The following is a 25,273-nucleotide window of genomic DNA, read 5'->3' as shown; positions in this document are numbered from 1 at the left end:
GAGTGAGTCAAGTGAACAAAATACCCTACAGACTTTGGCTTCTAAATACCTGAATATTGTCTTCTATGATTTTCATCATGTTCAATTCACTTGCTAAAAGGAATCTCAGGGAGCAATTTAGTGTGAGGGGGTGTGAGGTGAGCATAAACTTGGGAAGTGTGCATGTGACTCCTTGCCAGGGAAAAGTTTCTCAGCAAAGCACATCTTTCCTCTTTTATTCGTCCTAATGCAATCCAAATCTTAGTACTTTGTTGCTGTCTTTTAACTCCCACACCAATGCCCTTTTACATTGTCTAGATTCATAGATATTTAGGTCAGAAGAGACCATTATGATCATCTAGTCTGACCTCCTGCACAATGCAGGCCACAGAATTTCACCAACCACTCCTACAAAAAAAAACCCCTCATACCTATATCTGTGCTATTGAAGTCCTCAAATCGTAGTTTAAAGACTTCAAGGAGCAGAGAATCCTCCAGCAAGTGATCCGTGTCCCATGCTACAGAGGAAGGCAAAAAACCTCCAGGGCCTCTTCCAATCTGCCCTGGAGGAAAATTCCTTCTTGACCCCAAATATGGTGATCAGCTAAACCCTGAGCATATGGGCAAGATTCATCAGCCAGATACTACAGAAAATTCTTTCCTGGGTAACTTGGATCTTGCCCCATCTAATAGCCCATCACAGGCCATTGGGCCTATTTATGAATATTTAATTACCAAAACCATGTTATCCCATCATACCATCTCCTCCATAAACTTATCGAGTTTAATCTTAAAGCTAGATAGATCTTTTGCCCCCACTGCTTCCCTTGGAAGGCTATTCCAAAACTTCACTCCTCTGATGGTTAAAAAACCTTTGTCTAATTTCTAGTCTAAATTTCCTAGTGGCCAGTTTATATCCATTTGTTCTTGTGTCCACATTGGTACTGAGCTTAAATAATTCCTCTCCCCCTCTGGTATTTATCCCTCTGATATATTTATAGAGAGCAATCATATCTCTCCTCAACCTTCTTTTAGTTAGGCTAAACAAGCCAAGCTCCCTGAGTCTCCTTTCATAAGACAAGTTTTCCATTCCTCGGATCATCCTAGTAGCCCTTCTCTGTACCTGTTCCAGTTTGAATTCATCCTCCTTAAACATGGGAGACCAGAACTGCACACAGTATTCCAGGTGAGGTCTCACCAGTGCCTTGTATAACGGTACTAAAACCTCCTTATCCCTACTGGAAATACCTCTCCTGATGCATCCCAAGACCACATTAGCTTTTTTCACAGCCATATCACATTGGCGGCTCATAGTTATCCTATGATCAACCAATACTCCAAGGTCCTTTTCCTTCTCCGTTACTTCTAATTGATGCGTCCCTAGCTTATAACTAAAATTCTTCTTATTAATCCCTAAATGCATGATCTTACACTTCTCACTATTAAATTTCATCCTATTATTATTACTCCATTTTACAAGGTCATCCAGATCCTCCTGTAGGGTATCCCTGTCCTTCTCTAAATTGGCAATACCTCCCAGCTTTGTATCATCCGCAACCTTTATTAGCACACTCCCACTTCTTGTGCCAAGGTCAGTAATAAAAAGATTGGTCCCAAAACCGATCCTTGAGGAACTCCACTGGTAACCTCCCTCCAGCCTGACAGTTCACCTTTCAATAGGACCCGTTGTTGTCTCCCCTTTAACCAATTCCTTATCTACCTTTCAATTTTCCTATTGATCCCCATCTTATCCAATTTAATAATTCCCCATGTGGCATGGTATCAAATGCCTTACTAAAATCCAGGTAAATTAGATCCACTGCATTTCCTTTGTCTAAAAAATCTGTTACTTTCTCAAAGAAGGAGATCGGGTTGGTTTGGCATGATCTACCTTTTGTAAAACCATATTGTATTTTGTCCCATTTACCATTGACTTCAATGTCCTTAACTACCTTCTCCTTCAAAATTTTTTCCAAGACCTTGCATACTACAGATGTCAAACTAATAGGCCTATAATTACCCGGATCACTTTTTTTCCCTTTCTTAAAAATAGGAACTGTTAGCAATTCTCCAATCATACGGTACAACCCCTGAGTTTACAGATTCATTAAAAATTCTTGCTAATGGGCTTGCAATTTCTTGTGCCAATTCCTTTAATATTCTTGGATGAAGATTATCCGGGCCCCCCGATTTAGTCCCATTAAGCTGTTTGAGTTTCGCTTCTACCTCAAATATGGTGATGTCTACCTCCATATCCTCATTCCCATTTGTCATGCTACCATTATCCCTAAGATCCTCTTTAGTCTTATTAAAGACTGAGGCAAAGTATTTGTTTAGATACTTGGCCATGCCTAGATTATCCTTCACCTCCACTCCATCCTCAGTGTTTAGCGGTCCCACTTCTTTCTTTGTTTTCTTCTTATTTATATGACTATAGAACCTTTTACTATTGGTTTTAATTCCCTTTGCAAGGTCCAACTCTACTTGACTTTTAGCCTGTCTCACTTTATCCCTACATGTTCTGACCTCAATAAGGTAGCTTTCCTTGCTGATCCCTCCCTTCTTCCACTCCCTATATGCTTTCTGCTTTTTCTTAATCACCTCTCTGAGATGCTTTCTCATCCAGCTTGGTCTACTTACTTGGGATGCAGGCTTCTGATAGCTTCTGCAGCTTTGATTTAAAACAATCCCAGGCCTCCTCTACCTTTAGATCCATAAATTCTTCAGTCCAATCCACTTCCCTAACTAATTTCCTTAATTTTTGAAAGTCAGCCCTTTTGACATCAAAAACCCTAGATGCAGATTTATTTTTATTAATCCTTCTGTTCAGGTTGAACTGAATTAGCTCATGATCACTTGAGCCAAGATTATCCCTTACAACCATTTCTTCTATGAGGTCCTCACTACTCACCAAAACCAAATCTAAAATGGCATCCCCTCTGGTCGGTTCAGCAACTACTTGCTGAAGGAATCCATCAGCTATCGCACCTAGGAAAATCTGAGCCCTATTATTATTACTAGCACTCGTCCTCCAGTCTATATCTGGGAAGTTAGTCTCCCATGATCACACAGTTTCCATTAGTATTTACTTTATTAAAAACATTAAAAAGGGCTCTATCCATATCCAGATTAGATCCCGGCGGCCTATAGCACATCCCAAGCACTATCCTAGGGGAGGCTCTAAATAGTTTTCTTCCCCAATTTAATTTTTGCCCAGATGGACTCAGTCACATCCATTTCATCGCTTCTTATTTCTTTACATTCTATCTCATCATTGATATACAGTGCTACTCCACCACCTTTACCTTTATTTCGGTCTTTCCTAAACAGCACATACCCTTCAATTCCTGTACTCCAGTCATGACGACTATTCCACCATGTCTCTGTTACCCCTATAATATCTGGTTTCACTTCCTGCACCAGTAGCTTTAGTTCCTCCATTTTGTTACCGAGGCTCCTCGCATTAGTGTACAAACATCTTAATTTTTGCTGTTTGGCCTCACTCACATTCTGTACCCTATTAGGCACGGTCATTTTACTACCAGTATAACCTATTAGACTTGTATCTACACTGCCCTTCCTCCTACCCACGGCTGTATCCACTCTTACTTCATTTTCTTTCCTCTCAATGCTAAATTCTGGCGTGGAGATTACCTGGACATCTCCCCCTAATTCCTAGTTTAAAGCTCTCTTAATCAGTTGTGCCAGCCTCCATCCTAGAAGTCTATTTCCTTCCCTACTCAGATGAAGTCCATCCCGAGAGAACTGTCCTCTATCCATGAATGCCTCCCAGTGGCCATACATCCCAAAGCCCTCCTTATAGCACCACTGCCTAAGCCATCTGTTGATAGTCATAATCTTGTCACACCGTTGCCCTTCTCTAGGAACAGGCAGAATCCCACTAAAGATCACCTGAGCCTCAATTTCCTCAAGCGTCTTCCCCAGCCTAGCATAGTCTCCCTTAATACTTTTCAGCGAGAATCTAGCCGTATCATTTGTTCCCCCATGAAGGATAATTGGATTCTTTCCCGCTCCCTTTAGAATCCTTTTCAACCTCAGGTCTACATCCCGTGTCTTAGCACCTGGAAGACAGCACACCCTCCTATTCTCTGGTTACAGGCCTATCTGTTCTTCTCAGTAAAGAGTCCCCAGTCACATAGACCTGTCTTTTCCTAGTGACGGTGCTATTCTCCCCTGTTCCCTCTGGCTGCAAGTTCTTTCCATTCCTATTCTCCCTTGTAATCCTCTTTAACCCATCCTGTATCCTCCTGGGGCTCATATTTGGTGTAATCTCCATTAACTCTTCCCCTTTTCCTATAGGACTAGCCGCTCTTCTCTTCTTCCTTGCCCTTCCCCCTTCAGTGACTACCTGCTGAGCCCCTTCTTCATTTTCCAACTCTGCATACCTATTCTTGAGCTCTTTCTCCTTCACTAGCCCATCTTTTCTTCTGCCTGGTTCTTTTAGTCACATGCTTCCACTGACCACTTTCCTCACCCAGTCTCCCCTCAGAATTCCTCAGTCCTGCTTCCATCTGCAAGTCTGAGCTTTTCCCTTCAGATACCTCATGTCTTTGCTCCATAATCTGCTCAAACCCCTTCCTAAACTCTACCAGACTTTCCACCTGCATCTCCAAACCTCGGATCTTTTCCTCCATCAGCTCTATCAGACGGCACTTCATACAGACAAAACTCTTACCAGGTGCCCCCTCCAGGATCATGTACATACCACAGCTTCCACATCCAGTCATCTTCATTGTGTCTTCCGCTACATGGGTCACTCCCACTGCTACCTCTGTATCTGTCATTGCCTTCCTACCTAAATCCTGTTAATCTGGGAAACACAAACCACACCAAGAAAAGGAGTACTTGTGGCACCTTAGAGACTAACCAATTTATTTGAGCATGAGCTTTCGTGAGCTACAGCTCACTTCATCGGATGCATACCGTGGAAACTGCAGCAGACTTTATATACACACAGAGAATATGAAACAATACCTCCTCCCACCCCACTGTCCTGCTGGTAATAGCTTATCTAAAGTGATCATCAGGTTGGGCCATTTCCAGCACAAATCCAGGTTTTCTCACCCTCCACCCCCCCACACACACATTCACTCTCCTGCTGGTGATAGCCCATCCAAAGTGACAACTCTTTACACAATGTGCATGATAATCTTGGATGGGCTATCACCAGCAGGAGAGTGAATGTGTGTGTGGGGGGGGTGGAGGGTGAGAGAACCTGGATTTCTGCTGGAAATGGCCCAACCTGATGATCACTTTAGATAAGCTATTACCAGCAGGACAGTGGGGTGGGAGGAGGTATTGTTTCATATTCTCTGTGTATATAAAGTCTGCTGCAGTTTCCACAGTATGCATCCGATGAAGTGAGCTGTAGCTCACGAAAGCTCATGCTCAAATAAATTGGTTAGTCTCTAAGGTGCCACTAGTACTCCTTTTCTTTTTGCGAATACAGACTAACACGGCTGTTACTCTGAAACAAACCACACCAAAACACCACCACCCACAGCAAAAATCAAGCACCACAAGACAAACTCCCCTTACAAATTCCCACTCAAACTCCCCTGTTTACAGCTCTGTTTGCTAGCTCCTGTGCCGCTGCAGCTGTCTAGTTGCCTCAATCTGTTCTGTGAGCTTTTCTTACATTTCATTTTTCCACTTTTATTTGAAAAAAATGACAGCCATATAGATAGAAAATATTTGTGGTAAAATGCACATTCGGTTGGAACTTAGATACTTATAACTATTTGTACCTAAACAATTTTACAGTTTAATTTTTCCCCTCTGATAAAAGGGGTAAGTCCAACTTATTGGCTGGCCAGTATCTCATACCGCATCAGAAGAACAGAATTATATCAGTTGTTACCATCTGTGATAGATGAAGGGGGTGGGAGGAGGGTTGGCTCCCTTTTATGGACAGCCAGCCAGTTAGCTCTAAGTCTCTATTGGTGGCTGTTCTCTGCTTGCTTTACCTGTAAAGTGTTAAAGTCCCCCAGGCAAAGGAAAGGTAGTGGGCACCTGACCAAAAGAGCCATTGGGAAGGCTAGAACTTTTTTTAAAATGGGGGGGGGAGAACTTCCCCTTTGTGTCTGTGCCCTCTGGGAAAGAGGGGAACAGGGAGGAGTTATGCTTGAGAAGCTTTAAGACAGGTATGATCATAGATCCCACCCAGAACTACTTACTTGGAACCCCCAAATGTGTAAGTAGATCAGGAATGTTTACAAAGATGCAATTAGGTTTATTTATGTTTATTTCTTATGGCTAGTGGACTCCTCTGTGCTAACCCCAGATGCTTTTGTTTGCTTGTAACCTTTTAAGCTGAACCCCCCAGGAAAGCTATTTTGGGTGCTTGATTTTTGTTATTGATCTTTTATAATCTAGCAAAAGCCTAAGTTCCAGATGCATTTTCTTTCTTGTTTTTGTTAAAATTTACCTTTTTTAGGAACAAGATTGGATTTTTGCTGTACTAAGAGGTTTGTGCATATGTTGTTTAATTAGCTGGTGCCACCAGCTAACTCCTTTATTTTCTTTCTCAGCAATTCTCCAGAGAGGGCGGTGAAAGGGCTTGAGGGTACCCCACAGGAAGGAATTCCTAAGTGCGCCTTTCTGGGTTCCCAAAAAAAGGGATTTTGCATTTGGGTAGTAGCAGCATTTCCAAGCCAAGGTCAGAAGAAAGCTGTAACCTTGGGAGTTTTAATACAAGCCTGGAGTGGCAAGTATTAATTTGTAAAAATCCTTGAGGGTCCCCACCTTCTGCACTCCAAGTGCTAGAGTAGGGAATCAGCCTTGACACCATTGTATAACGCCGGAATAATGGAGAGGTAAATCAGACCCGTAGTATCTAGCCTTTGATGCTCTTGTCAAGTTGTTCCATGCACTTGCTAATCCAGGTCAGTAGTAATTCCTCAGGGTCCTGTTTGCTCTTCATTAAATAATGGTAGGTTGTACACACCGCCCTGCATCTATGCAGAACACTTTCTCTCTCAAAATCAACAAACGCATTCCTAACTTTCAATACATTTTAGGTCACTATGATGCCTCTTCTTCCCCAGTGGGAAAAGCTGTCAGCTGCTTTGGCCTTCCCTCTTTACAGATATAATTAAAATGCAAAATCATTCAGCTCTGTGCTGCATCCCCTTCACAGCAGGAATATTGTTCCAAGAAGGTGGCAAAAAGCTGAATACAACATTCTAGATCAGGCATTTCTGCTTTCAACTGTTAATAGTCACACATTGTGTTCGTTCTTCTCTTCCATGCTGATAAATTCCTGTACCCATATCACAGAGAATTGTATGTCGCTAGTAATTTTGGACATTAGTTAATGAGTGAAATTTGTTAAACACTATTTACCTACATGCTGAATGGCCTATATTTTACTACCAAAAAATGCACAGACTCAGTCCTGTTAATATTCGAGATGACTGCGTAGACTATAACATTTGTATATAATGCTACTTCCATCCATCTGTTAAAATCCTCATTCCGCTCCCCTTCATTCCAGCCAGAAATTACTTCTATAAATAAAAATAAACTGAGTTTCTAGTGTTGAAACATTAGTTAAGAAATGTGACTATTATGATTGTTGGGGGAAAAAAATCAACCTGTTTTCGCATCTATTTAACAGTGCTTGAAATTCAGACTATGTAAAGAAAGACATTGCCAACTTGGTTATGCCGTGTGTATTTCTCCTCAGAGTGTTTTTTGAGCATATTTTGTGATGAAGTTGCACAACTGAAGTTCTCATTGGCTTGCAGGGCCAGGAGTTTTGGAGATTGTGAAGCAGCCAAAAGACAAATACATGAGAGCAGTGTTGAAAGAAAAATGCAGTGGAAACAACTAAGTTTGAGTGACATCAGACGAGTAAATGGCTTATGAGCAGGGATTGGGCAGAGTTAAGTGTGTGGGTGAGGGAGAATGACTTCAAGATAGAGTAGAAGGAGGGGAGAGGCAGTGGATGGGAGTAGTGGATGTGGCGTGGTGGAGGGAGGATAGGAATATTCATTGTTTTGTTTTTTAAGGCAGAAGCAACCATTATGATCATTTGAGTCTGACCTCCTGTCTCCATTTTTTACCATTCCATCAATTTGTGTCCTTTGTAAATGTTACTAGGATTTTAGCAATGATTTTATATTCCCTTTCACTGTTGTGAAAGAAATCAAACGGCATTGGGCCAAGAGCAGATCTCTGCAGGGCCCCCTTACAAACACCCCACTGGATGATGATTTCCTGTTTACAGTTGCTTTTGACGAGGAGCATATGACAGAAGTATGACTGAAGGATTTGAGAGGATGACAAGAAAAGTGAAACGGGAAGGAAAAGGCTGTGGAAGAAGAGAGTAACCATATCGGTGTGCTCGTCATAATGTGGTGGAGAGCAATGTTCCCTCTAATTTTTGACAAGCCGTGTGAACAAAATATTTCTTCTGTGCAAATTTTTGTGCACACGGTGTTTTGCTGTGTGCGCGGGGGTTAGGATCTCTGTGCACACACACAGAGCTCAGAGGGAACAGTAGTGGAGAGTAGGTAGAATGGAAAAGCGTAGGTTCGTTGAGATCTCATATACCTGAGAAAACTTCAGACTGAGGTAGGTTTCTGAGGAATCTGGTGCCAAGCTTGCTGACACAATGATTTCCTCTGTTCAGTCTCTAACTCTTACCTCTCTTTGTTTGGATGGCAAATTATAATTGACTAAGAGAAAGGAAACTTTAGTTGGTTGTCCAGGTAGTTTAATGCTCCAGACTTGCCAGCTTCTTTATTTAGGAAGCTGGTCTCCATGCTCACTACCTTCTGTCACACACATTTTTAATCTATGTCCTTGGCATCCTCCTTATTCCCTTGGTGAGTTTCACCATTTGCTTTTGGAGGATTAGAGCTCCATTACTTTTACATTTGGCATATTTTGCATTGTTGAACCAGATCCTCAGTGGGTGTAAAATAATGTTGCTATGCAGACTTCAGTGGAGCTACACCTACTGAAGATCTGCTCCGTAGCTGTTTTCATTACATGGTTATTCTAAAAATGTCCCTGTTACAAAGAGATTTGTTTCTACAATGTCCTGACACATACTGCATCAGAACAAACTTTAGGGATATAACTTTACTTACTTGTTTGTTCAAAAATATGTAGATGACTGGATTGTAGACTGTACTACTTTTTGCAAGGACTGACGGAATGATGCTGGCGGACGGCGTAATTAGACCAGGTTTTCCAAAAGTAGCTATCAGGGCCATGATCCCATATGGCAGCCAGCACAGGAGAAAACAAATTACCATCACAACCACCATGATCAGTACACGTTGCTCTCTTGTCCGGCCTATTCCTTTAGTAACACCACTCACCTGAAATAAAGAAAACAGGATTGTGAAAGAAACATTAACAGCATGTATAATTATTAATGCTGAAAATAGGGGAAAATATGTCTGAGTTACTTGAACTACTGCATTAGCAGTTGTGACAAGTGGCTAATGCTACTGTAGTGGGTCCTGTGCTTTTCCTTGGTGTGGTGGGTCAGGGTGCCACCCCTTGCCCATATTCTTGGGCGTTGAGGGCTCTGCTGGTGCCCTGGTAGAGGAGAGGTGGGGAGCAGGGAAGGGACCCAGGTCCACCCCCTTACTCCAGGTCATAGCTCCTTCAGCTTCACGGGCTTCTTACCCTCTTTCCCCTTTGGTAGGGTTTCCCTCAGTCTTCTGTGCCAGGGAGTCCCTCTGCTCTGCTTGAGCAGGGTTTCCCTTCCCCTGGTCCTCTGGTTAACAGTGGTACTCCCCTAAACTCTAGTCAGCTCCCCTTCCCTCCCCCTGTCTGTCTTGGGTTCATTAGAATTAATGATGGCCCCTTTCATCCTGAGGAAACCAAAAGCCACCTGCAAGCTACATTTGTGTGTTGAATGTGTGGTGCTGTTTGTTAGTAACATGCTTCAGGGGATAGGAAAAGATGCAAACTGCTCATCTGTAAGTGCATGGAGATGGGGAACACAACTAACTACTGAAATGCAGCCTTCTCAGGGCAGAACTGGGCAAATGTTGGCAGCATAGAACAATGCTAAACTGCTAGGACCTGGAAAATACTTTCATCTGGAGTGGATGGATGTACAGGGGTAATTTTAGAGAGGCGCAATGCAATTTTCCTACTTGGAATTTGACTGGGGTACCCCAGCTAGCACTCCAATGGGCTCAGTCATCGGTTGGTGTAAGTCTGCAAAGCTCCATTGACTTCACTAATTCAACAGAATTACACTGGCTTACATTTTTAGGGGCTTGAGGCCATTTCCATCTGTGGCGAGTAGAAGGCCTTTGAAAAGGATCACAAGTGGTCAGTTCTAAAGCTTTGCAGTCCCACCAGCATAGAATCAATCTTGTACTAATAGTGTAGTACTGATTGAAAAGGGATCCCTACTACTTTCCCATCATTGCTTCCAGGCCAGGGGACGTTGTATCATTTTCTATTGCCATTGCTGGAATGATGTACAAACTTGTAAGAAATGAGACAGTTCATTCTGGATATGCTGTACTCAAGATCCATTTTTCTTTGCTACTGGACTGCATATCTTGACAGTGCAGTTTTTGAGCTGAAGACTATGACTGCTCTAAAGTGTATTTGATCACAGGCAACTGAGTTAAAAGAGGATATAAAAATTATAGACTGCGATAAGCTCTGGATGAGACCCGACAAGATTTGAATGATGCAGTTAACCACACCATTGTTGCTTAAGTACTTTTTAATGAGAAATCTCAAGTGATTAAGCCAGTTTTCCTGCTTATAGTAAAATGAGATTTAAATCCCCCCAAAGCATTTTTTTATTTTATTTATTTTTATTTATTTACTTTGGTTTATATTTTAAGCCTATAGCTCTGGCAAAGTAGATCAGATGCTTCTACTCAGTCTATCAAAATTGAAAGATGATTAACTTAAACCTGATAAACAGGAACTCCAGGGGTGTCTCACCTTAGCATGATTGAAATTCTCTTCTGTCACTTGGGACCAGATGATAAACCTCCCCATTTTTTGTACATCTAATAACCCTTCCCGTAGACTCCCAACACCCATTCAAAAAGCCACCGGTTCCCTGTACTGCTTAGTTCCCTATTGATAACTGTCCTGTTGTACACCCGCCCAAAAAAAATCATAACAAATTCCTGTTCTAGATTTTCCTCTAATCCTTTGGATCTCACACCTCCACATCGGACAGCCCTGCCCCTCTGAATCCACTGGCGACAAATTCCATCCCTCATTAGTCTCTCATCCCTATGTGAATGAGCAGACACTGTTCAACCTTCACACAGCTGCTGCCTTGATCAGATTAGGTAAGGTTAATGAGACATAGGCTACATCTACACTAGGAGTCAGGGTGGTGTTTCCCAGCTCGCATACACATACTTGCTCTAGCTCTCATTCAGCTAGCTTTAGTATAAATATTAGCATAGTCATGGTAGCAGCAGAGGTGCTGCTTAGTTGTGTCGAGTACAAACATCCCCTGAAACTGCCCTAGCTCATAGCTACAGACTAAAATCAAGCCCATCCCATGGACCTCTCAAACTTTTTTACACAATAAATCAGTTTCTTCCTCTGTCAACAATAAATCTTCACCACCTCGAGGGGAAAAAAATATTTTGTTACTTATTGGTGTATATTTTCCAGATGAGGCACAGACATTTAGCCATGTAACTTCCACTGATGATGGGAGCCACAAACATGAGTAATGCATCTCTCCATGAAATGTACCCTGTAACTACAGTGGACCCTCCATTTTTATTTATTTATTTATTTTGGAACACCAACCTTATGAACAACTAGTTATATGGACCATTTTTCCTGACAGGAAGGGGCGTGGGTGGGTGTGAAAGTGATGTCAATGAAGAACAAGTTAATATCCCTTCATATGTTGATGTCTCCAGTGCATTAGAAATTGCTTTGTAGTGGTGTGAAGGACAAGAAGAAAGTGATGCAGTGCCCCATACCACAACTTGTGTGACATACCTATGGTGATTTTAAGAGAGCCTTAAATTAGAAAAGTTCTTAAAATAGAACTCCTTAGTCCTCAATCAGTTTGTTACAATAGGGGTTCTACTGATATTAAACCAAATGAAGGCACTTGGCCAGATCCTCAGGTGTGCCATGAAATCTATGGAACCAGATAAATTTACACCAGCTAAAGGTCTGATCCCACTTTGGGATTTTTTGCATTTCTTTTTTGAAACCTAATCTGTTGCCTAGTGACATTGTTTCTAAAAAAGGAATCACTGTTAGGCATGCTTAAATACTATAATTGTAGTGTGCAACTATGATTAGTCTATGCTAACAACCATTCTAAGACATGCAAGAAATGGATGATTCTAGTCTTTTTTTCTTAAAAATGTAATATAGTTTCAGGACACACATTCCATCAGAATTTACCTCAGAGTGCAGTAGGTTTTTGAACTGACAATTAGATTGATATATGTTGTTAGCAATCTAAAACTTCATTTGCACTCTAAAGGCAAGGATCAAGTCATTGCAGTGGCTTGAAGGCTATTTAGTACTCTAACTCAAGTTAGAGTGGCTCACACTGGTTACAAGTTCAGGCTGTAATTTGTAGATGCCAATATTCACAATGTATTGTACTTTAGTGCCAGGCTTACTGAATGCATTAGAACATGGTAAGGGACCTGCTAAGCTTGACAGAAGCAAAGCCTGATAGACATACAGCCCTTCTCAAGGAACAAGCCAAGCCTTACAACTTGGTTTACTGTATTCAAGACTGAAAACACATTCATTTTACCCTGATTTACTCCTTACCTTCTCTGGTGCAAAAATGATCAAATAAAAAAAAATGCTAGTGTATATCAGGTATTTTGATCCTACAAAATCATTCAGAACTTTGCTACCTCAGGACAGAAGACAAGGAAATGCTTGAATAGGTTTGCCAAGTATACTGACTGAACCCCATTCTGCTTGCCAAGACTAATCTGAACTGCTTCATGAACTAGCTATTATAAGTCAAGTGTGAAGCAGGTCAGCTCGGCCCTGCAGTGCTGAGAGAAGCAACTGCAATGTTTTGTAAGAGAGTGAAAGGTAAAAATCAGATCTGGAAGTCAGAGAGGAAAGAAGAGACCCCTCAGAGTAATGTAGGGTCCTGCACATCAACATGTTCACCAGCGTAATACATTTTTGCTTTGGGGCCAGAGCCTAGTCCCATTGTAGTCAATGAATTTTGCATTCAGTGTCACTGGAGCAGGAGCCCCCTCTTAGTTTAGCAAGGCCCCTTCCTTCAATGATATCCACTTGAATGGATCCCACAGCATCCCTTTATCTTCAGTGGGACTCCACACGGGTGACTGTGAGCATCTCATTGCAGGATTAGGGCTTCAAGGCTTAAGGCCTCACACTCACAAAGGGAGCTGCTTCTGAAGATCCTTACATGCACACCCATCCCCGCAGGTGGATTGCTTTTCAGGGTGCGTTAGAGGCCTTTTACTTCTCAGCTGAGAAAAGCCCAGGGACTTGGCAGGTCCAGGGTTACTACTGGCATCCTTTGCATGGAGATCTGTCTCACTGAAATGTTCCATCAGCAAACTGTCTTAACAGCAGGGACAGGAGTAAATTCCAGATACAAACACCATATTACAATCTTATGAATTCAAGGGTTAATCGGCATTTTTTGTGGCATTCCGCAAACTGGAAGCTTTCATTAACGAGGAAGTTAACCACACTGTCTCCATATTGTGATATGCTGCTGAGCTGGTAACCCAGTCTTGCAGGAAACTGTCTCTGGAGGCAACATTTAAGAGTAGCACAGATGAGAGATCATCCCTCCATTTCTCTGTTCCCATCAATAAGCTGTGAGCTTTAAAGCTTAAATGGGATCACTTAAAAGCTAGTAAGCACAAGAAAGTTCTCTCTCCCCTCCGCATCACACCTAACTTTCAAAACATGGAGGAAATTAAATGTAAAAGGCTCTGTTAATGCCATGTGATGGATGCACAATTAAAATTGCAAGTAGTAAGATCATGCAAAAGGTTTAAGAAGCATAATTTGATTGTATTCCACATACTTTCCATTCTTTAATCATGTTTCTGGATAAGGGGGTAGTCATGGCCTGTCCTGTGCACTGGTGACAAAGGAGCAGAAGAGGGTATAAGGTTATACCTTTGCACTAGTATGGCACACCTTGCTTTTTCTGCCCTGGGAGGGGGAAGGCTCTGCAGAGCCACTATATTCCCCCCCCTCCCCCACTTTGGACAAGTGGATGAGAAGAGGCAGGGTTGGGAGTGGGAGGAGTCTTGACTCAGTCCCTGCAATATGCCCAGTGCCTGTCACACTGGTGCACTGGGGGGTATATGCTGTGATGCTAGATGTGGTGAAGTTTATTCTCTCTCTGAAGCTGTAGGAGGGAGGTACTGACTCCTTGAACTTCCTCCTGGCTGCTCCAAGGGCAGCCCTTTGTTTTGGGCTGACTTACAAACTTATGATTTAGCCCAATGTGGTATTTCTGTAAGATGTGACGTGGCCAGAACCTTGCCCTGTGTAGAGGGAATCCCTGGGTGGTGGAGAACCAGCTGAGTGGCTCCTAATCTAGCTCCTATCTGGGCCCAGAACAATAATCTTCATGTCCCAGAACAATCTGTTGTTGGGGCCACAGGCAGGCAGACATGAGTTAGAGCAGCCCTCAGGGCTCAGGAGCTGAACTAGCCCCAGTAGTGAGGGGGAGAAGCAAAGGTGCCAGGAACCTGTGGTGTATTGAAAAATGTGCTTAAAATTACAAGCTTTCACTTTAAATTTGTAAGGGGTTTCCTGGTTCTGCATTTCAAATGTGCTAAAAGGTCTAACTCTGCTCCCATTTACCGCAATGGTGGCAAAGTTAGATCAACGCTGAGAGCTTTTGAAACTCTGAATGCTCAGAGCAGGTTCAACAGTGAGATAGACAGCTGGGTCTCCAACCTGCCTTGGTAAATGAGGCAGTACACAAAGACTGTACATAATTCCAGCTCCTATCCAAATGGCTGCCTGTCTTGTTTGTTTGGCTTCAGGGAAATTGGCATCGATGGTCATGTAAATGTCACGAGTCATGACATGTTGACAGTTCAGATTTGTAAACTCTATCTCTTTTGTCAAGATACTTTATCTCCCTAACGCTTTGTGTTTCTGCTAGGAGAACAACTAGGCAGGTTGTCATAAGAACAGCCATACTGGGTCACGCCAAATGTCCATCAAGCTCAGTATCCTGTCCTCTGACAGGGGCCAATGGCAGGTGCCTCAGAGGGAATGAACAGACAGGTTATCATCAAGAGATCCATGCCCTGTCACCCAGTCCCAGCTTCTGGCTAACAGAGGCTAGGGACACCATTCCTGCCCATCCTGGCTAATAGGTCCATCAATGGCTATCTTCCAGGAATCTATCTAGCTCCCTTTTGAACCCCGTTATAGTATTGGCCTTCACAACACCCTCTGGCAAAGAGTTTCAGAGGTTGACAGTGCATTTGTGTGGAAAAAATACTTTCTTGTGTTTGTTTTAAACCTGCTACCTATTAATTCCATTTGGTGGCCCCTTGTTCTTGTATAATGAGAAGGAGTAAATAACACTTCCTTATTTACTTTCTCTACATCACTCATGATTTTATAGACCTCTGTCATATCCCCCCTTAGTCACCTCTTTTCCAAGCTGAAAAATCCCAGCCTTTTAATCTCGCCTCCTATGGAAGCCATTCTATACCCCTAATCATTTTTGTTGCCCTTTTCTGAACCTTTTCCAATTTCAAAATATCTCTTTTGAGATGCGGCGACCACATCTGCACGCAGTATTCAAGGTTTGGGTGTACCATGGATTTATATAGAGGCAATATGATATTTTCTGTCTTATTATCCATCCCTGTCTTACTGATTCCCAACATTCTCTTCGCTTTTTTGACTGCCGCTGCACACTGAGTGGATGTTTTCAGAGAACTATCCACAATGACTCCAAGATTTCTTTCTTGAGTGGTAACAGCTAATTTAGCCCCCATCATTGTATACGTATAATTAGGATTATGTTTTCCAGTGTGCATTACTTTGCATTTATCAACATTAAATTTCATCTGCCATTTTGTTGCCCAGTCACCCAGTTTTGTGAGATCATTTTGTAGCTCTTTGCAGTCTGCCTGGGATTTAACTATCTTGAATAGTTTTGTATCATCTGCAAATTTTGCCACCTCACTGTTTACCCCTTTTTCCAGATTGTTGTCCCCTAAAGGTGGATTCCCATAATTATAAGTGCTAATATACCTCTCCATCAGTTAAGCCCTTTGCTCACAGCTAATATATGCAACAGGAAAATGTTGATAATAATACCGTAAAAGACCGTTGGGTCTGACTCCTGGTAGGAGGAAGGATGTTAAATTGTGGTTGGAGGAAGAAAAAGAGGAAGAAATGATGGAAAGGTAAATTTAAAAGCAAAAGAGAAGTAAGGCAGAATTAAAAATACAGCTTTTTATTGTGTGCACAAGAAAATAGCATAATGCTTATGCATGCTTTAAAACCAGGGTGTAAATTCTTGAAACTGGGGGGAGGAAAGGAGCAGAAAACAACCAGGCACCTCATCTTGCCTAAATTATGTTTTATGTCTTCTAGGACTATGTGAATGAACTGTGTTAGTGCACAGATTTAATTGTATTGGAGAAGAAGAATATTTGCCCCTAATTACTAGAGACAGTGGAAGAATGGGAAGGAGGAGTCACTGAAATATTGATACATTTCTAAATAATTTTCAATCTGCGGGTTTTGAAATTTGGATAAAAACTTGTTTTTGGTCATCCTTCCTCCCGCACTTCCATTCCCTTCTTCTGTTTTGCCAATGAAAAATGGAGAGAAAAGATGAGGGGGAAAAGGGAAAAAACAAATACTGATTTCGTTTTGGTGTTGGGGTTTAGCTGAGGAAAAAATACTTTTTTGGTAAAAATTTCCATTTTTGAAAAAAAAGCTATTTCATGATGACAAATTTCAACGAGCTCTCCCAACTATCTACTACTCTTAGCTCCCTGTAAATAGAAATATTGTTGCCTATTTTGGCTTAGTTTGTCTACATGTAAATAATCCCAGAGCTTCTTGTCTCAGAACAAAAGGCATAACTTGAAACAGTGCCCCTTCAAGACCTGAAGTACCAGTATACTACGATGTGTGTGAATCTGTGGTATGTCATGTAGGTTTGTGAACCACTATGCCAGCCTCTCACAAGGCTTGTTTGTGTTTTGTAACCACAACCCAGAATGAGGGGAGCAGGAATATCACCCCCCACACAAGGGAACGTTCAGAGTTACTCTGCTTGGTACCTTGCAGGTCAGAGCCCTAAGGGTAGAAAAATCAGGTGCTTAATGTTTCATATTGAGCTGATCGGGAATTTCCCATCTGAATGATTTTCTGACCAAAAATGCAGTTTCTGCAAACTCAAAATTTCCTATGAAAAATTTTGATTTGCCAAACATGTTCAATTTTCTGTCAGGAAAATATAACTGAAATATTTCATTTGGGGTTGGTTTGACCCAAATCAGAATATTTCATTTGATCCAAAATATTTAATTTGGAATCGGTTAAAAAAATCTTTAATCCTTCATTTACTTATGTAATATTGGCTTATGGGAGTTGTGTTCCAGCTCCCATTCTCTCTTATGGACCAGGCTCTCTGGAGGACTACTTCTCCCATAATGCATTTTGTCCAAGTGGTGGATCATGCAGAGTCACATGATTCTGTTTATTATGGAAGATCTCATTCCAGTCCCTATTCTCTCCTTTGGCCCAGGCTCCCTGACTGGACTACCTCTTTCATAATAAATAGTCATGTGACTCTGCATGATCCACCACTTGGACAAAATGCATTATGGGATAGGTAGTCCTCCAGAGAGCCTGGGCCAAAGGAGAGAATGGGGACTGGAACTACAACTCTCATAAGGCAATAGGGAAATACAGTTCAAAAAGTGAATCAAAACAGTCCTATTTGGGGAATGTCAAAGTTTTGTTTGTTGAAATGAAACATTTTGATGTTTCCAAATAAAAAAAAAATTCAGAATTTCCTTTCCACATAAACTGTCGGCATTTAAACTCCTAGTCCCACTTCAGGACACAAACGAATGTTGACATGTCTGAAGGATGGAAACTCTGAATTTTGTTCCACTTTAGTTTGATGGGACAGTTAGAGTGTGATTACTGCACATATTGCAGAGCAGTGGTTCTCAAAACCACCACCTGAGCTGAAGGGAAAGAAGAGGCTAAAGAATAACTTTTCTCAATGATGGGGAATTGATCCTGATCCTGCACCCTTAAAGTCAGTGGGTATTTTGTCACTACTTCAATTGTAGCAGAATCAAGGCCTTCATGTGGAAGCCCTGCTTCTCTGCAATATGCAACCAAAGCTTTCTTAAAAGACAAATTATTAGTTGGGCTCCTGCTTGACCTAACACAAGGGCATTTCACATTAACCAAACATCAGCCCTGATCAGCAGCAACTGTAATCTGATTTAAAGAGCTGTCATATCTACACATGAAAATTAAAGAGTATTAGGGGCCAGCATGTGGCAATAGCTCTGCTGGTCAATCAGGATGAAAGGCACCTGTCATAGAGTTATTTCTGGTTTAAGAACTATATTTATCCTTCAAGTGTGTCATATTTACCCTTCCCAGGCTCAACAGAGATGGAAATGCAAAGAAAAAGAGAAAAGTTGGAGGAAGAAGCAATAGGTAAGATGCTATGAACTGTGACATGGATTTCACTGAGTTCAGTACCTGGACTGATTGCAGGATTGCCAATGTTGCATTCAATCGGTCATCATAGTGTTCATTCACTTAGCAGGGTTAAGTCCCTCTGAAGTTGCTCATGCTCGTCTCCTAAATAACCTAAATAAGTGTGTTGTATATGGATTTTGCCATCTCACTGCTCACGACACTTTTCCAGGTCTCTAATAAATATATATTCAACACTCATCATAGTATAGACTCCTATAGCGCCTCACTGTTAATTGCATTGATGAGAGTTTGAAACTCACCAATGTGCAAGTGCTGTGTGGGTAATATTGGAATTGATGTTTTAGTCCATCTTTGCATTCTAGATGTTACCTTGAGGTTATTTTATAAAACCTTGCTTCAGAAAGGTGATGCATACCTGTACTTAAAGGTGGAAACGTCACTAAAACAAAGTATTTCATAAAATCTTGATTCCTAAATGGAATTTAGGAATGTTTTTTCTTTTTTTGATGATCACCCAGGATTAAAAAATGATTGCAGTGGATCATAGCTCTGATGCCAATAAAAATGTGAATCAAAATATTTCCATTTGTAGTAGGGAAATATTCGTGAAGCACACCCAACAGTATCAATAATTTGTTTATATACAGCAGTATTTTAAATGGTTTAAGAGTATGCCCATTTGTTTATCTATGGGGAGAACTCCTTTCAAAATTATGTCTCATGTGTCTTGTTTAATGTTTACGCATTTCATTAAAGTTCTCTTGAGTTCATGCTCTGTAAAATGTCTCTGCCATAGTCTGGCAACCTTTAAAAATGATCAGTCTGTATAAGGGAGAGGAATGGGGACAAACTGGGCCAGGAAATTTTTTTGGAAAAACAAAACAAAAACACTTTATATAAGGTTATGCATTGTGGCTGGAATTTTCAAAGGCTCCTAAGAGAGTTAGGCACTCATATTACCTTGAAAGTCAATGAGAGATGGGTACCTAACTTCTTCAGTCACCTTTGAAAATACCAGTCTGTATGATGATCCCTAGTACAGGTGTAAGATTTTGATGTCGTCTTCAGTACAGATTCAAAGAAACAAACCTGAATGCTCAGAAGCATGATCCAGGGTGTGTTTGTACTAGTAAACAAAGGCTGCATGCTAAGCACTCTTGAAAATCTGGCCTTTATTTCAGGCCCTACATGTGAGCGGCTCTTCTGAAATCTGCCTCTGATTGTGGGCGCTGGGCCCTTGAAAAGCCCCTACACCCTTTTTTTTCAAACTTTATTTCAAACCCAGATTTATTCAGATGAGGCAAAAACTCCAGCTCCATTCTGAATGGTTCACATCTGAAGTTTAAAAACCCAAACTTTTTTCAAGTGAACCAACCACTGGAAAAATTTCCAAATAAATTTTAATAAAGGAAACATATATCTTTCTCCCCCCCTTCATTCAAGCAACTCAAGAAACGACAAAATGTGTTCTTGGTTCCTTTCCAAACCAAATTCATTCTGTGTTGAGACTAAGCATGAGAAATCGGTTGAGAAGCTTATGAGCATATGAAGATTTTGTGTGGGTTTGTTACCAGGTAACATTTAGGTCACGTGGCAGTCTGCCTCCACATCTCTCCCCGCACTACACTGATGCACTGTGACACACTGCTAAAAGGAAAAATAGCTGCTTTTTCACAGTGGAATAAACACTGACATAAAATGAGGACAGTATTTCTGATGGTCCATATACTGTAAGCTCAAAACTCCTAACACTGGCGGCCGGAGCCCCGGGCCCTTTAAATCAACACAGGAGCCCCGGGTGGCATGGGCCAGGCAGCCTGGAAGGGCTTGCTGGGGGATCCTGACCCCCCCAGCCCTGCCCTTCCACCCGAGGCCCCGCTCCTTCCGGGGGCTGGAGCCGCCACGGCCCCGTACCGGTAAGTGTCCTCAGTTACTTTCACACCTGTGTGAGGGAATCGTAAGATTATTGTAGGTGGGCGGGAGGGTTTGCAGTACTGCTACCCTTACTTCTGCTGGCGGCGGCGCTGCCTTCAGAGCTGGGCAGCTGGAGAGCGGCGGCTGCTGGCTGGGAGCCCAGCTCTGAAGGCAGAGCCACCACCAGTAGCAGCGCAGAAGTAAGGCTGTCATGGTATGATATTACCACCCTTACTTCTGCACTGTTGTCTGCAGAGCTGGGCTCTCAGTCTGCAGCTGCCACTCTCTGGTCGCCCAGCTCTGAAGGCAGCACAGAAATAAGAGTGGCATGGTATGGTATTGCCATTCTTACTTCTGCGCTGCTGCTGGCAGGGCGCCACCTTCAGAGCTGGGCGCCCGGCCAATAGCCACCACTCTCCGGACACCTAGCTCTGAAGGCAGCGCAGAAGTAAGGGTGGTAATACTGTGACCCCCCACCCCCAAATAACCTTGTGACCCTCCCCCCGCCCTGACCTTCCTTTTGGGTCAGGTCCCCCAATTGACGAAACTCTGGTCTCCACCATTAAATCAGTATAGTATAGGGCAAAAGCACACAAAAGACCAGATTTCATGGGGGGGAGACCAGATTTCACAGTCCGTGATGTGTTTTTCATGGCTGTGAATTGGTAGGACCCTATCTATTGGACAGTGATGTAAACTTACAGTGATGTTCAGATGTGTCTCAGTGAAGTTAGTTTTTAGATGAAAAAAAAGTTCAGGAATCTCTGCAAACACTCAGAATGAAAACCATCAGTTGTCTCCCGCTGGGGTTTTGACTAGATTCCTTTGCTACTTTATTTTTAATTCTGAACCTATGCCGCGTACGATTCTTAAAGCGAGAAAGAGATTGTCATGGGAACCACTGCTCACTAATGAGAAGATACTTTAATAATGGACTGAAGTCACATCGCAAAGCAATTTAGCCTTCTTTCTACTCACATAATGTATTAGAAGTTTATGACTTGGTTATGTGATGTCTGATTTCTGAGCACTTATAGTGCAGTCCACATAGCATTGTTTGCATATCAAGATATGTCTGGGGTTTGATTCTACAAGCTGCTGGCCATTCTCACCCAGACCAATAAACCACTCAAGCACATGCTTCAATTTAAGCACAGGATTCATCCTGTTGAAGTCAATGGAATGTTCACTTGCTTAAAGTTACCCATGTATTTAAGCGCTTGCTGGCTCAGGCCACTGCTCACAGGGTTAAACTCCCCTGGGAGCTGTTGAGTCCCCCTGACAATAACGGGAGTTCTGTGGGCAGAGCAGGGCAGTATAATGCCCCTACGTGTTTAGATGAAAGCAAGGATATTGTCTCATCTTTCACTCTAACCGCATTTTTTTAAAGTAGACTTCAAAGGAAATAGCTAAATTATTTATGAAAGCAAGCCATTAGACTGGATGCAGTCACAGAATATCTATCTGCCCACACACACACGGAGCAGCTGAATCATGGGTTACCATCTTTGTCAGTTAATTACAATATTATATTAGGAGATGAAAAGAGGGAAACAAGACATTACAGACAAGCAGGGATGAGAGAATGAGGTGGGAAGGGAGAGCAGCAGGAGGCAGCACGTGTGGCCTAGATGGTTTAAAGATGGCTCCCATATTTCATGAATTCGCTTGAGGTCTAAAGATGGGTCCCTCAGAAGAAGCTGGGCTCATTCTGTTACTGAGCAATCTTGCATTTTCTAATGACAGTGAGCTACTGATGCTCATCTTCACGCATCCACAGTCCATGTCGCTCTTCTGTTGTGTGAGAGTGGTTCATGTGTCTAAAAGGATTCCTGTTATCTATGATGTAAGTGTTAGATAGCCCCGGTGAGTGAGTTAAAAAAGCTTCTTCAAACTTTGAAACAAGGAACAGTTTGATTAAAGAAATTTTGCAAGTAGAGACAACAGAACAAATAGTTTACCAGTACGTCATAGAAACTCAGCTTAAATGTGCCAGACTAATCAATATTTACTCACTGTTTAGCCTACACCGTATCAAACCATTGTCTGCTTTAGCTACCTAGTATGAGACCTTTCTCAGGGCTGATTAGATATGGGCTGAAAGATCGACAATGGGTCTGATCCAAAACCCCTTGAGGTCAAGGGAAAGACTCCCTTTGACTTCTCTGGGCTTTGGATCAGGCTCAGTGGCATGTTGTTCCTAATTAGGGTCTGGTTATGCATGGGTGGAAATCCCACTGAGTACAGCAGGAGTTCCACACATTGCAGGGTCATGGCTTTACCTATGGCCCTTCAGTGTGAGTGATCTTGATTCAGCCAGAGGACTTAGTGTTTTGATTCTGATGGCTGTGCTGTTTTTTTTCCTATTCATTTTTTTAAACAGCACTAAGAAATGTGTATTGTCCCATATGTGCTTGTTCTTATCAAGAAGAAATTGAGCTAGATATCTAGGCAGTGTGGCCTGGTGGATAGGGCATGGACTGGGACTCAGGGGATGTGGGTTCAATTCTTGGTTCTGCTGTTGTCCTGCTGGGTGACCTTGACCAAGTCACTTCCCTGCCCAGTGCCTCAGTTTCCCCATCTATAAAATGGGGGTAATGTCACTCACCTCCTTTGTGTAAAGCTCTTTCAGTCTTTCTTTCCAGTACCTTTTCTAAGTGTTCACTTTATAGGTTAATGGAAATCAAATCAAAACAAAAATTAACACCTACAAACGTTTAATCTTGTATGTGGTCTCAAAAAATGCTCAACAGTCTTAAAAAATAGTTTCTTTGAGGAAACCCAAATCGTCAAAGAGCAATATTTTGAAAATATGATATGACAAAATATCACAATATCCACTGTGAAATTAAATAATCCACTATTTTATTTCCCTCTTTTCAGCCCCAGTCCAGCAAAGAACTTAAGCATGTGCCCAGCTTTAATGATGTGTGCAATCTCATTGAAGTTAGTGGGACTACTCCCTTGCTTAAAGTTAGGCATATGCTTAAGGACCTTGCTGAATCATCGCCTTAGGCCTTCATCCTCCAAGCTGCTCAAGGGAGAAAGATCCTTGTGTTGGTGTGGAACTCTGTTTATGTCAATGGGACTTTGACAGGGTGTACAAACACTGCACTGGATAACAGGGGGTTAAGGAGCTGCTCTGGACTCAGCCAGCTCTGACCCACTATACCTGCAAGACATGGACAGGATGGAGGAGGAGTTAAAAGGGAAGCAGAGAAGTTCACTTGTGGGCAGACCAGGGAAGGGAATACTTCTTCAGTCCCTGAGAAAAGGTCTGGCTGAAGCTAGGAGCTTCCCATACAGCCCTTCCCAGAGAGTGTCTTCCCTCTATCTCTCACTAACTCAGTTTATCTGCGTTAATTTCCCTGGCTTGTTGTTAATGGATTACCCTGGACGGGGAGAGACTTTGGAGTGACCTGGCTTGAGGGCCAAGTCACAGGAAGAGGCAGGCTACCGCAGAGGTTGAGCAGCAACTGTCAGGAGACCCCCCCAGTGGAGAGAGAGTTACTGTGCCATGCAGAGACATCAGTGGTAAGTTGACCTGTTCACAGACTCCTTGCTGGTACAGGGCTATGCCTGAATTCAGCAGCTTGTAGGGTCAGGCCTTAGGCTGTATGATCCTTATTGCATATTCTCACAACAAGTTCTCCCCCCGCCCTTCAAACACACACACCCTTGGCATTCCCTCTCTCTCCCTCACAAAGTAAAGATACTTAAAATTTAGTTTAAGCCTCCAAATGACTGATTTATCTTCAATATACAGTCTTTGGCTACTGGCAACTGCTACTTTATCAACCAAATCCATCTTATGGAGGCAAGTATCTAGAGACAGCTAGAGCAGACAAAATGAGCTTTCAAGCAATGTTCTAAATCCAGCTTGTCCTTAAGTATTGCATTTGGAGAATAAACAACTTCCTCCAAGTAAGACAATGTCCAGCTCGTCTAACCTCTGTCCTTTTTAATACAGTAGTACTAGGCATTCCTGGGAGCACAAGTGAGGTACAGAGGACCAAGGGTTTAAAAGCAATATCAGGTGGTTCTTCTGTAGGCTATGTTTTCTCTCTTGTTTGGAATTCAACGAATAATGTAGTGGAGTAGCTCCTTTGTCAGCTGCAAAGAGAAACATTAGGCAGCAGCTAACTGATTGATTGATTGTGCTCTAATTCCACTTGGTACTAATTCCTGTAAGGTTACAATGAGGTAGCTCGCTTAAATGGGAATTTTTAACAAAAAGAGGAAGTAAATCAATAGAATGGCTTTATCCAGGTATGGGGAAAGATACTCGTGATCCAGGCTGCTGTAATTTTTTGGGTACCCAACTTGAGGCATCTTAAAGGGGCCTGATTTTTCAGAGGAAAAGTAGACTGTACTTTCTGAAAATTGGGTCCCCTTAAGGGGTCTCATGTTGAACCCCACCCCTCAACTATTTGAAAATATAGGTCCTGTTTCCCACATTTCTCGGAATGCTGTATACAGATGTGCTCTACAGTATGTGATGGCACAAAATGTGGCATTAAGATAATTGTAATTAGTCACGACTCAATCTAAGCTGCACCAGGCACATCAAGTCAGAAAAGCAGGTGCTGCACATTCTAGTGCAAGCACGGTCCCTGGTTTCATAAAATCCAACCACGGCAGCGCTTGGGGAATTGCTACAGTGATGTGTTAATGATGATTT

General features: G+C 42.2%; 1 protein-coding gene across 1 annotated transcript in view; it reads right to left on the bottom strand.

Annotated features, from left to right (window-relative positions):
- Positions 1–25,273, bottom strand: part of LOC140917004 (pinopsin) — a 146,736-nt gene that overhangs the window by 41,919 nt on the left and 79,544 nt on the right. The window contains exon 3 of the mRNA XM_073358900.1: positions 9,099–9,332. Coding sequence (XP_073215001.1) covers positions 9,099–9,332 — 234 coding nt within the window. The remainder of the gene's footprint in view (positions 1–9,098; positions 9,333–25,273) is intronic.

The sequence above is a fragment of the Lepidochelys kempii genome, chromosome 9, assembly GCF_965140285.1.
Source record: "Lepidochelys kempii isolate rLepKem1 chromosome 9, rLepKem1.hap1, whole genome shotgun sequence".
Taxonomy (NCBI): domain Eukaryota; kingdom Metazoa; phylum Chordata; order Testudines; family Cheloniidae; genus Lepidochelys; species Lepidochelys kempii.
Note: the sequence above shows the minus strand (reverse complement) of the source record. Positions and strands in the feature narration are given on the sequence as shown.